This window comes from Bos indicus, chromosome 9 (genome assembly GCF_029378745.1).
Source record: "Bos indicus isolate NIAB-ARS_2022 breed Sahiwal x Tharparkar chromosome 9, NIAB-ARS_B.indTharparkar_mat_pri_1.0, whole genome shotgun sequence".
Lineage (NCBI taxonomy): Eukaryota > Metazoa > Chordata > Mammalia > Artiodactyla > Bovidae > Bos > Bos indicus.
Genome location: NC_091768.1, coordinates 92,352,674 through 92,366,002, shown reverse-complemented (window position 1 = coordinate 92,366,002; position 13,329 = coordinate 92,352,674). Strand labels below are relative to the sequence as shown.

General features: G+C 42.4%; 2 protein-coding genes across 2 annotated transcripts in view; one reads left to right on the top strand and one right to left on the bottom strand.

Moving 5' to 3' along the window:
* Positions 1-13,329, top strand: part of TFB1M (transcription factor B1, mitochondrial) — a 67,124-nt gene that overhangs the window by 43,828 nt on the left and 9,967 nt on the right. The gene's annotated exons all lie outside the window — the stretch shown is intronic.
* CLDN20 (claudin 20) lies at positions 1,536-2,291 on the bottom strand. The gene has a single exon (XM_019967630.2). It carries the CDS (start codon positions 2,258-2,260, stop codon positions 1,601-1,603), a length of 660 nt encoding a protein of 219 aa, XP_019823189.2. The 5' UTR covers positions 2,261-2,291; the 3' UTR covers positions 1,536-1,600.

Genomic DNA, 13,329 nt, shown 5'->3' with positions numbered 1-13,329 from the left:
GATGATACATTTTATTTATAAAACACAATGAAATGAACAAAATTGTTGGAGGTAAACAGAAATATGCAACAAATTTTGCAAAATTACACGCTATGATGGAAATCCTTTAAAGTCAATAAAGTTAGTATATTCTCAAGTCATATAGCTAAAAATACAGATGACATTTGCTTAGAAGATATTTTGACCACTCAAAAGGAATATATACATAAATGCATTCCTAATACCCATGTGAAGTCATATCTTTATTTTAGATCTTTGATGATGATACAGGAGAGAATGACCTATCAAATAAAACAGCTGTAAAATATTTTAGTCTGTACTTCATATGCACAATTCAAACTTATTTATTCACATAAAAGATAACTTCCCACTATTAATGCATAATGAAGTAGCCTTTCCCCCTTTACCATTATGTTATGAACAATAACTAAGCTTAAATGAATAATTAGAAACAGCTGTGTGCGGTGTTTCTTTTGCACATTGGAAAATCCAGTTTTTATTTTCTTTAAATATTTGAATTACATACAAGATAATCTAACTTTTAAAGCATTCTTTATTCTTTAAAACATTTTCATAACCATTAATTGAAGCACCTCATTTGTAAAAACGTTTTTAACATGAATCAAACTTAAGAAAAAATGACAACTTGAAAGTAACCTTTAGCATTCAAATACTAATCAGTGTGATATTAAATGATAGGGGCAAATCAAAAATGCTAGAGGTAAATGAACCTAATCTGGAGAGTCCTCTTGTTAGCAGCCACAAGAGGGCAGTTCATAAGCATTTTAAAACAGATTCTTCTTGTTTTCACTTAGCTTATACATAATGCTTTAAAAGTCCTAGAGATTTCAGTTTGGGTTTAGTTTGATTTTGCTTTGCTGTGGTAGCATTTACCAATTTCCTTTATTTCCACCTAATCTTTGAATGCCATATTGTATGGAGATTATATTTCCTAAAGTGTAAAAAATGTCCTCTGCCGGGAGGCCACAGTGGATGGGGACTCGAGGTTTGGGCCGCCTCTGAAACAAGTGGACATCTTCTGTGCGTAAGGTGCAGTCATACAATGGAGCTTGAAAACAGAAGTAAGTTACTGTCGTCAGGCAGAGATAGCAAAAGCAGATGATACCTGAATTAACACCAGGACAAGGTGCTTTTTATACTTAGTTCTTTTATGAAGTCCAATTAAATACCGGTTAGTAAGATGTAATGGCAGCCCACTCCAGTGCTCTTGCCTGGAGAACCCCAGGGAAGGGGGAGCCTGGTGGGCTGCTGTCTATGGGGTTGCACAGAGTCGGACACGACTGAAGTGACTTAGCAGCAGCAGTAAGATGTATCAACAGTTTATCTTTAAGAAGAAAAGGCTGTAAAATAATTGCCTTATTAATATAATCAGAACCGGTTTCTTTTATAAATCTTCAGGTAAAACATGATAATAATGGGAAAGTAATGTAAAACAGATATACACAAAATCTAGCATTTTGAAAAACTTCATTTTTAAAGTATTTCACATTCTTTGTAGAGAAAGTTAAGCACAATTCTGGTATTTAAAGACAAAAGTCACAGCAGGCACCTAAAAATTCCACGTGCATCACACAGTTCTTCACACATAGTCCTTCAGGCTGTATGCCGAACTGTCCTCTGGCTGTGCGGTGGAGACGGGCGGCTGCTTGCATGGGTGGAGCAAAGCTCCCGAATTCTTCTTCAGACAGGATGTGCAGAAGATCATGCCGGAGATCACCAGCAGCACGGCCGAAATGATTCCAAGGTAGACAGCTCCTCCAGGCTCATGTTTGTTGCTTTGTGGAACCGTCAAGTCCAGAAAGTTTGCAATGATCTCCTTTGTGTACCACACAGTTGGTATTAAACCAGAGGTCCCTGCAGACAGGAAACAAACTCCTCCAGCAAAACAGGCATGCCTCTTGGTTTCCGGGTCCCCTCCTAAGCGAGTGCACTCCATCCCCACTGTGGAAGTGCAGATCCCCACTGCAGACAGGATGCAGGCCAGGATCATGGCGGCCCTCGCAGCCTGCTCGTGGCTGGGGAGGGCCAGGACGGAGTACTTCAGAGTGCAGCTGAACATCCCGGTGCTGTACCACGTGCAGTCCATCCACAGCCCTTCCAGCCGCTCGATGGTCGTGATGATGTTGGAGCCCGCATCCATGTTCACCTTCCAGTTGGGTAGCAGTGTGGCCGCGAGGACTCCAGAGACCCCAGATAAGGCCAGGGCGAAAGCCAGGAGCTGGACACCCGCTGTGGCCATGACGTCGCTGCGACCTCTGTCCTCCCAGAAAACCCTGACGGCTCTCGGTCAGAATTGTAGCTATTTCTGCACAGTAGAAAACCAAGTAACAAAAGGCTGGGGAAAGAAGACAAGATCAGGACTGAAAGAAAGGACAAAGACTTCTGTGAACAGTGAAAACTGAGACACACCTGACGAGGCCTCCACAGGGGACGAGGTCACCGCTTCCCAGGAGAGAAGCTCACACCAGGCCCCCGGGGCTGCCGTTTCCTCAGTGATTTTGGTCAGGTGGTGCTTGGTGCATGGAGTCAAGGAAGGAGATGTCCACTTTGTTTCTTGACTTAAAATTTTAAAAAGTGTTTATTGGAGTGTAATTAATTTATAACATGTTACAGCTTCTGCTGTACAGCAAAGTCAATCAGTTATACGTATGTCCACTCTTTTTTGGATTCTATTCTCTGTAAGTCATTACAGAATATTGAGTAGCATTCCCTGTGCTATACAGTAGGTTCTTGTCAGTTATTTTATATATAGTAGTTTTACTTAAAATTTAAACCCTGCTGAAGTTGTCTATAGGGTAGGCCTGTACCTTGTTAGGAAATTTAGGCATTGAATTCCAGCCGTAGGATAGGTGATAAAGGATTTTAATAGTATGACAGGTTTTAAAAATGTTATTTCTAATTAAAATACCCTATTAGTAATAAGAATAGTTTAAACCCATCTGTTAAAATTGATTTATAAATATATATTAGAAAAATTTTCAGTACTGAAAAATGATTATTTTAAAAATCTGTTAAACACTCTTCATGCCATTCACATGGCCCAAGTGAATTGTTAAAGAAGGAGAAGAAAGTAATAGAAGGAACTCAAACTCACTAGCATGATATCTCTGATTTCCAATTTGGAAAATCTTTACCTAAGGCATGCCATTCGGAGAAGGCAATCGCACCCCACTCCAGTACTCGTGCCTGGAAAATCCTATGGACGGAGAGCCTGGTAGGCTGCAGTCCATGGGGTCGCTAAGAGTCGGACACGACTGAGCGACTTCACTTTCATGCAGTGGAGAAGGAAATGGCAACCCACTCCAGTGTTCTTGCCTGGAGAATCCCAGGGACGGGGGAGCCTGGTGGGCTGCTGTCTATGGGGTCACACAGAGTCGGACACGACTGAAGCGACTTAGCAGCAAGGTATGCCATTGCCTCCCTTCAGGTATAAGTTATTCAAAACTGAAACAACTGAGCCAGTGTCTTTTGCTTTTAAGAATGTGAGATCCTTTCTAGTGGGGACCAGAACCGTTCCCTGACCCAAATGAAGTCTGCTGCAAAACCGGTTATTCTAAATGATTCAGAAGTAGTGACATAGGATCTTGAAAGTACAAAGCAGAAGTAACCACATCATTTGTATTTGAGAAAGTAAGAAAAATAATTCACACTTTTCTTTGCACCCACCCTCCCTTTCTTTTTATAAGAGAGAAAAGATAGTGCTTGCTGTGTTTTAATCTGACAATATTTATTGCCTTCTTTGAGGAAAATATAATAGTTTCTGAAATACAGCAATACTGACTTTTGTGCATTTCCTAATTAACTTTTGAATGATGTGTTAGAATGGCTGTATGATGATTCATATCTGTTTCACACAAGGCAGTATGAGCTCTGAATCTAATAAGATACCTGGGTCACATCCTGGCTTTCCAGAACCCCGCTGTGCCTCATATCCTCTTCTGGAAGGTGGGAGGATTATAGTGTCTGTATCATGGAGGTACATACAGTAGTGAAGTTATCTAACCTGTGGAAGGTACTCAGTAAACTATAACTGACATTGTTATTAGTATTTTTAAATTTTATGTCATGTGACAGTTGATATTTAATGGCACCAATATTTAATGGTGTTTTTTTCCCTGTTTTTTTCCCTCTTCCTTCCTTAGGCCTATTCCATTCATTTTCATAGACTCTTAAAGGTGAAGGAAACCATAGGTCTATAATCTTGGCCATCACCATTGTTTCAGATTAGGACACTTAGGTGGTAGATCGCCTTAGCAGTAGATCGGCAGTGCCCACTTCCCGCTTCTGCCCCTCTCAGCGTCCTCACCCTGTCCGCCTCTGCCTACCACAGTAATTCCTGGTGAAATCCTCGTGTGTGCTTCCCGTGGGAAGCAGGGACAATGCTACTGCATCTGGAGGCAAAAACCACCGTTAATGGTCAACTTCCCTCACTCCCTTTCTCACCGAGAGAGAGAGAGACTCCAGAGGGAAGTAATAAGGCAAACGAGCAAATGGCTTAGCTTCAGAGACTCACCGAGGTCCATCATGTCTGGCTTTTGTGAGATATCTACGGTAATGCGACTCCATGCCTGTGTTCCCGCGAATATAGTTGTATAGTTCAGTATAGTTATAATAACATTGATTCCCCAAGAGGTTAAATCCTGGGCTGTCTGAATTCGATTGTTCTATTTTTGTTCATAATCTTAAAATGTAAATTCTACCGTTTCAGGATATTTCTCTGAGATTTTGAATTCTTAGAGTCAGTAGCATCAGAGTACCTCGGCTTTGCCTTCCATCCTACAGTTCATTCTTTCTCTGTTTTCCAAATTTCTTTTCATATCTGAGACCAAAATAAAAGTTATGGTTTCTAGAAAAAAAAAGTAAAGCACATGTCTGTAGTTTCATAACAGCTGTTTTCAGGTTTGAGTTCTAGCATTTCAGACTCCAGCCAGCTCACTCAGGTGCTGCCTTCTCAGACCACTCTCAGCTTAAGGGATTCTTTAAGAGTGAGACTGCTGTTAGCATTCCCTATCAGCATCTCATTTCTTTTTTTTTTTTTTTCACTTTGGTTGAGTAACCTTTATGTGTTGATCAGTCTGTGCAGTCTGTGCTCAGCTTCCCAATTATAACTCTTTTCTTCCCATTAACCAATACATTTTATAAATTACAGTGTATCTCAGACTTGCAGACAGCCTGTTCATCTTAATTAACAAGTGCTGGCAGTGATAAATTACAGACGGCCAAAATCAGTATAAACAATATGACACTGCATTAAGTTAGCACAGTGCTCACTTACTAGTGAATGTTGGACTCTTAAGTGCTTTCCTCTGCATAAAAAGCTTAGAATTCATTCTCCAAAATGAAGGTCACTCTTTTCCTTTCATAAAATATACTGGCATCTTAGCTATTGCTGTGAAATCTTTCCTCTCTGTCTCCAGCCATAAGCATGGTACAGTTTGTGGCCTGTTCTTTCATATTTCTGTCTCATAGAGAATAAAGGAATACTTTGTTTCAGTGGTTGTGGTGGTGAAATACTGTGAAAGTAGGCAAAAGCAGAGAGGTCACATGTGAAAACTTAGTTCTAAATAGCGCGCTCGTGCTTCCAAAATCTGCTGCATATAGAACAGAACCTATAATGTTAAATTCATGAGCTATTTCCCAAAGAAATTCTGAACTGGATTTCATGAAAATGTAAAGTCAGTTTTCCAGACAAGATTTATTTATATCAAATCTAGCATTTAAAAACAGCTTTACAACTTATAATTTAAACCAAGTTATACACGAAGGTCTATATTTAGATCCCCAAGCATTATGGAAGCTCCTCATTTTCCATACCTTTTGTCAGCAGCCTTCAGTATCTTAACTCTCTTCTGTCAGTCGCCTTCAGTTGAACCCCAACAAGGTCTGATGAGGAGACACCACATTCATGAGGCTCAGTTCACAGCTTCTGAATATTAATGATAAAACTCCACCAAGTTAACTTGCAGATAGCAACGAGCAACACAGAAATCTGGAGAGGTGAAAACTGCTGATGGTGCTAGAAGATAAATACCAGGTTCTCCATCTCATTTTTTGAGCTGTGGGAGAATTAAGACAAGAGAGGCGGGGAAGGGAGGGAGTTGTTGTTAAAACAGGATTTGTCGAAACCTGAAAGCTGAAAATGCTCTTGTGTCACAATATACAGAGGACGAATTATTTGGGTGCTGACAGCAAGACTTTCTTTTCTTTTAATATTATGTTTTAGTCCATAGTTATAATTTATTTTTGAATTTTTATCTATGTTGGGAGATACAGTTTATTACTTAATGTCCCCAATTAAACAATGTGGTCTGAAATATTTTTAACTAGATTGTGCTTTGCAAATGATAGTTCAGTGAGACTTTGTTTTTATCCTGGTGCTTCTGACTTGTGTGAAATCAAGATTTACAAAATTGGTAGCTTTCAGACTAAAAATTCAAAAGACAGGTTTAAACATATATATTTTGATAAAAGTAAAAAGAAAATCCAGTACCAGCTGATGACTAGAATCTGATCAGTAAACCTACAAGTGTTTTTCTAGGAAGGGTAAGAGGTGGGTATCCTGAATTTTCTTCTGTTAGCCTTTACACTGAGAAAGATTTCTAAAGTATCACTTAATAGATTTTAGAAAATGTTGTAAAGAAATTGCATCGAAATAATGTGGTGAAACATTTTAGATGAAACCAAAAGCAAACACTGAGGTGCTGAACCATGAATAATGGTACAGACATATTTCATCTTCATCTACTTTGGGTTCTCATTTTTTTCTACCTCAGTAATTTTAATTCTACAGGCTGTGTGTTTATAACCATTATGAGAACGGAAGATAATTTTACGTGTGGTTGGATGTTTAAATTTTTACTACTGCTAATAGCCATGTTAGATGTTATTCATTTCTTTAAAAAGCAGTGACTAATAAAAAGGCATGTTTCAGTTATCTGTTTCTTTCTCAGTTTTTTGTTGGTTGGTTTTAATCTTCTCTAAGTCTGGCATTTAGCACGATACGTATTGTTTCCTCCTCTTTGAAGTCGAATGTCTTTGCCTTTGTTTTTTAGCCATAGTGTTGTAATTCTGATACATAAACGTAACTTCCTTCTTTTATTTCATGAGATATATAAGCAGTTCTTTGTGTAAGTACTGGATGGAGTAGAGCTGAATCTCAGGCACTGACACTCCCAGCATTGCTGTCACTGCTGTGTCAGGAGTCCCCCAGATGCCTTCAGTGTCTCGGCTTGTTCCGCTCCCCGTGTGGTTGGTGGTGTGCACGCTCACCTGTGCTGAGGCTGACTGGGGGCCGGTGGAGGGAGGGGCCGGTGACTGCTCCCTGCTCTGGCCTCCAGCATAACACAGCCTCCTGAGGATAAATGGCTTAAGCATGCTTTAATGTACCTTGCGTTGTTGGGTTTTTTTTGTTTTTTTTTTTAAGTAATTTATTTAGTTTTGGCCGCACTGCGTCTTTGTTGCTGAGCGTGGGCTTTCTCTAGTTGTGGCAGGTGGGGGCTACTCTTGGTCGTGGCGCTAGGGCTTCTCATCGCAGTGGCTTCTCTTGTGGAGCACATGGGCTCTAGGGCACGCAGGCGTCAGTAGTCGTGGCACCTGGGCTTAGTTGCTCCGCAGCATGTGGGACCTTCCCGGGCCAGAGATCAGACCTGTGTCCCCTTCACTCGCAGGCAGATTCTTAACCACTGGACCACCAGGGAAGTCCCTGTACTTTAGTGTTTTCAAGAACTTTTTGGGTTTTTTTTCTGTCTTGATGAGTACACTTATCCTATAATGTATTAACTGCCTGTTCTCCCACCCCACAGCCACACCTCACTGTCTTGGAATCTTAGTTCCCTAGCCAGCGATCAAAACCTCACCCCCTGCATTGAAAGAAAGCACAGAATCTTAACCCCTGGACCACCCGGGAAGTCCCTTAACCACCTGGTTTTAAAAGGCAAACTTCTGAAATGTAAATAACTTTGATTAACTATAGACCTTTAACACAAGGCAGAATTTCTTCTATAAAGAAAGAGCCAGAGGGACTTCCCTGGTGGTCCAGAGGTTAGGATGTGGTGCTCTCACTGACATGGCCGGTTCGATCCCTGGTTGGGGAACTAAGATCCCACAAGCCGCACAGTGAGGCCCAAGGAAAAAGAGCTAGAAAGTAAAAGTGCATAGAAAGTGAAAGTGAAGTCACTCAGTCGTGCCGGACTCTTTGCAACCCCATGGACTATAGCCTACCAGGCTCCTCTGTCCGTGGGATTCTCCAGGCAAGAGTACTGGACTGGGTTGCCATTTCCGTCTCCAGGAGATCTTCCCCACCCAGGGATCGAACCCGGGTCTCCCGCATTGCAGGCAGACGCTTTACCATCTGAGCCACCAGGGAATCTCAGGGAAATTAATTCATTGACATAATTATCCACTGCCAATGTAGAGAGTACAGAGAAATCTTTTTAAGTCCAGAGGCTTCCCTAGGTAAACCTTATCTTTGTTTATCTTAGTACATCTCTCTTTCCAGCCCTTCCCCACTGAACACCCAAGTTTTGTATATCCAGCTGGCGACGTGACTCACTGATAGGCGTCTCAGATCTGTCAGGGACAGGACTGAACTCCTGATCTTCCCCACAGCGATCCTCCCCACTTTCCCAGTATCTGTTAACAGCAGACGCATCCCTGGATCTTAAAAGAATCCTTTGTTTCAATACCCAATATCCATTCAGTCAACAAATTCTTTTGTTCCAAAACTTGAAAATAAATCAAGAAACCTACCACCTCTGAGCCCCTCCCCTGCTTACTCTGGCTTAAGACCTCTAGAATGTAAACCTCACAAGGGCAAGGACTTCCTGCTATCCTGTTAATTGCCAGTGCTGTGCCAGGAATGGTGCCTGGCTTATTTTCAAGGTGCGACAGATATTTGTTGAATGAGTTCAGAAACTGATTTTGAGTATATAAAATAACAATAATACATTACCTTTACATGATTAAAAGTGTAATTTTTAAATGAGACTGTCATTTTGTTAATTTTGCAGTTCTTCAGTACTATCTGAGGTAATGTGGTATTTATTTAACATCTTTTATATCTGGCCGCGCTGGGTCTTTGCTGCATGGGCTTTCTCCAGTTTCAGTGAGCGGGGGCTTCTCGTTGAGTTGGCTTCTCTTGATGTGGAGCACGGGCTTTACGTGTGTGAGTTTCACTGGTTGTGGCACACGAGCCCAGTTGCTCAGCGGCATGTGGAATTTTCCCGGACCAGGGATCAAACCTGTGTCCCCTGGATTGGCAGGCAGGATCCCATCCACTGTACCACCAGGGAAGTCCTGGTATTTAATTCTTAAACCAAGTCTATGAGAGAGAAGAAATCGTCTCATTTTTAGAGGTGAGAAGACTAAACTCCTGAGAAGTTACATAAGGCCCATAATATGAGTAAGTAGCAGGAATGTGGGATTCAGGCCCAGAATACTGTGATTTTTGAAGCTCTGTACACACAGCCCTGCCCTGTCCCATTTAGAACAGAATGTGTTTTCAAGTCTCATAATAGGAGTCGCTCCTTTCTGTGGTGGTCTAGGTTAAGCTCTGGAAATGAATGAACCCTGACACCTCTGTAGCCTGAAATAGAAACATTTGCTTCTCATTCATGCCAAGTCCACAAGTGACTCAGCAGACCCAACTGTTTTCTTTAAAATGTTTTCATTTATCTGTTTTTTAAGAAAAAATGACATGTGATTCCCTTGGTGTATTGTTCTCAGTGACAGTATTCTGGATATTCAGACAAGCTTTTGTTTAAAGAATCAGTAGTTTGACTGAATGTTGGAGAAGAAATAGCGATACCAAGCCTTTGGGGGAGGCGGTTCTCCAGACCAGCGTCTCTCACTTCTGCCCACACACGAGCATCATCTCGCTTTAGAAAAGCCTTGGGGCCCAGGCCCTGCCCCGGGGCCCTCAGCTCTGTTGTCGGGGATGATGCCCAGTCCCTGTGTGTTTAAAATGCTGCCCACTTAATTCCAATGGAAAGTTGAGGTTCTGATTTTTTTGTGTGTCTTTTCTCATTTATTTTCTCTTCAACCTTAAAAAATAATTTAAGTTTAGGTTAAGATTAAGATAATTTACCTGTTCCAGTCCCACGGATTTAAAGCGACTGACTTAATCCTAAAAATGTTTCTCTTCTTGACTCCATCATGGAGTATTAACAGTATCAGCTATGAGCACAATCACTGCTTTATTTTCCTCCGCCTTTATGGTCATTTTATTTAAAATAATGCTTTAGGCTGCCCTGAACACTTGATCCTTTAGAATTGGTGGTTTGTAGACTAGTCGATTACAGTGAGGACTGTTTAAATGAAGATGGCTGTTCTCTGGTTACTGTGTGCTCCCGAACGTCTAATGAGGCCACCTGGCTCCACGGCTCTGTGCGACAAACACGTATTTCTGATGTGGCCTACACTGCCATTTCTCTGTTACTTACTACCTTATTTTTCCAACATTTTGTTGCTCCTTTTAATGTCTTCATGTGAAAGGATCTTGAGGATTTGCTTTCTATGTCTTTATCACATTATTTTAGAATATTAAGGCAGTCTTTGGATTTTGCAGTGACACCTGGAGATCAACCTGTAATCAACCTGTACACCTGTTGTTCGCTTTGCATGTTATTTTGAAAACCAGGACATTTTTTTAAAAACATCCTCACTTGCTGGTAGTGTGTCAGGTTGTGGCCTGAGCGCCCCTTGTCCCAGCCTGGCTCTCGGCTCACCGCCCCTCCTCCTCCCCGCCTTTGCCTGCCTGCCTTGTGCTTCTCCCTCTCTGCCCACTGGGTCTCCTGCGTTTCAGTCCTGGCCCAGTCCTGGCCCACGCTCTGCTGTCCTGGGTGGGTTCGTGTGGACTTTGTGATGTTGCCAAATAGAGAGCTTACATCAGTTTCCATCATTTCTCTTTATTTATTGTTATACCTCTGGTTACATTCATAGGAGGTCCCCCAAAACTCCGTGAGTTAAACCGGTAAAATCAGCATATGAAGGAAGAGATCCAGTAGCTATGGAATTCGTCTTTACAAAGACAGACTGTCTTTCAAGTCAGAAGTAGGAAGAGCAGGACAGCGTGAACAGTTAGAGGGCACCTCCGCCAAAGGAGAGCGGGTCTGGGTGCTGAGAGCACAGGGCCTGGGAGAATCCATCACCCTGTACCTGTGCCCATGAGTGGCCAGGCCCTCGGGCTGAGCACCAGTGACCGTGGCGACAGCATCTGCATGAGCTTGTTCCTGCTCCGTGCCTCCGCAAGCCTTCTCAGCATAAGAGCTTGCACCTTAGGTAGTTTTCTTGGGAAGGGAATGTACTGACGAGTCAGCTTGCATGTCTCTTTGACAGTTGTGACTCATTATGAGTTAGTAGATTTGCATCCATGTTCATTTATCCATCTTCTCAGTATAGTAATGGTAATATTTATAGCAGCAGCAATTATTGACTACCTGGTGAGTTTGTATAGATTGAAGCCACCCCCCGGGGAGCTGACTGATTCAGAGGTGCTCAAGTTTCTCTGGAGCCATGAAACAAAACCAGAGGTCAGGCCCTGGTCGCAGCCCCCTCTGCTGCAAGAGCCCTGCCCCAAGCAGGAACCTCCTCTGTCCCCAGATACCTCCAGGGGCCACTGTTACACAATCACTAAAGTCATGGTTTGTGGAAAAGGTTGTGGTTTTAGAAAGGTGTTTTCCCTATGATCATTCAGTACCTCCAAGTATAACAGAATATCCTAATCCAGTATTTGTGCATTCTTGTGCCTCTTGTCAGTTCAGTTCAGTTCAGTCGCTCAGTCATGTTCGACTCTCTGCGACCCCATGAATCGCAGCACACCAGGCCTCCCTGTCCATCACCAACTCTCGGAGTTCACCCAGACTCACATCCATCGAGTCAGTGATGCCATCCAGCCATCTCATCCTCCGTCGTCCCCTTCTCCTCCTGCCGCCAATCCCTCCCAGCATCAGGGTCTTTGCCAATGAGTCAACTCTTCTCATGAGGTGGCCAAAGTACTGGAGTTTCAGCTTCAGCATCATTCCTTCCAAAGAAATCCCAGGGCTGATCTCCTTCAGAATGGACTGGTTGGATCTCCTTGCAGTCCAAGGGACTCTCAAGAGTCTTCTCCAACACCACAGTTCAAAAGCATCAATTCTTCGGCACTCGGCCTTCTTCACAGTCCAACTCTCACATCCATACATGACCACAGGAAAAACCATAGCCTTGACTAGACGGACCTTTGTTGGCAAAGTAATGTCTCTGCTTTTGAATATGCTATCTAGGTTGGTCATAACTTTCCTTCCAAGGAGTAAGCGTCTTTTAATTTCATGGCTGCAGTCACAATCTGCAGTGATTTTGGAGCCCCAACAAATAAAGTCTGACACTGTTTCCCCATCTATTTCCCATGAAGTGATGGGACCAGATGCTATGATATTAGTTTTCTGAATGTTGAGCTTTAAGCCAACTTTTTCACTCTCCGCTTTCACTTTGATCAAGAGGCTTTTTAGTTCCTCTTCATTTTCTGCCATAGGGTGGTGTCATCTGCATATCTGAGGTTACTGATATTTCTCCCGGCAATCTTGATTCCAGCTTGTGCTTCTTCCAGTCCAGCGTTTCTCATGATGTACTCTGCATAGAAGTTAAATAAGCAGGGTGACAATATACAGCCTTGACGTACTCCTTTTCCTATTTGGAACCAGTCTGTTGTTCCATGTCCAGCTCTAACTGTTGCTTCCTGACCTGCATACAAATTTCTCAAGAGGCAGATCAGGTGGTCTGGGATTCCCATCTCTTTCAGAATTTCCCACAGTTTATTGTGATCCACACAGTCAAAGGCTTTGGCATAGTGAATAAAGCAGAAATAGATGCTTTTCTGGAACTCTCTTGCTTTTTCCATGATCCAGCGGATGTTGGCAATTTGATCTCTGGTTCCTCTGCCTTTTCTAAAACCAGCTTGAACATGAGGAAGTGGAAGTTCACGGTTCACGTATTGCTGAAGCCTGGCTTGGAGAATTTTGAGCATTACTTTACTAGTGTGTGGGATGACTGCAATTGTGCAGTAGTTTGAGCATTCTTTGGCATTGCCTTTCTTTGGGATTGGAATGAAAATTGACCTTTTCCAGTCCTGTGGCCACTGCTGAGTTTTCCAAATTTGCTGGCATATTGAGTGCAGCACTTTCACAGCATCATCTTTCAGGATTTGAAATAGTTCAACTGGAATTCCATCACCTCCACTAGTTTTGTTCGTGGTGATGCTTTCTAAGGCCCACTTGACTTCACATTCCAGGATGTCTGGCTCTAGGTCAGTGATCACACCATCGTGATTATCTG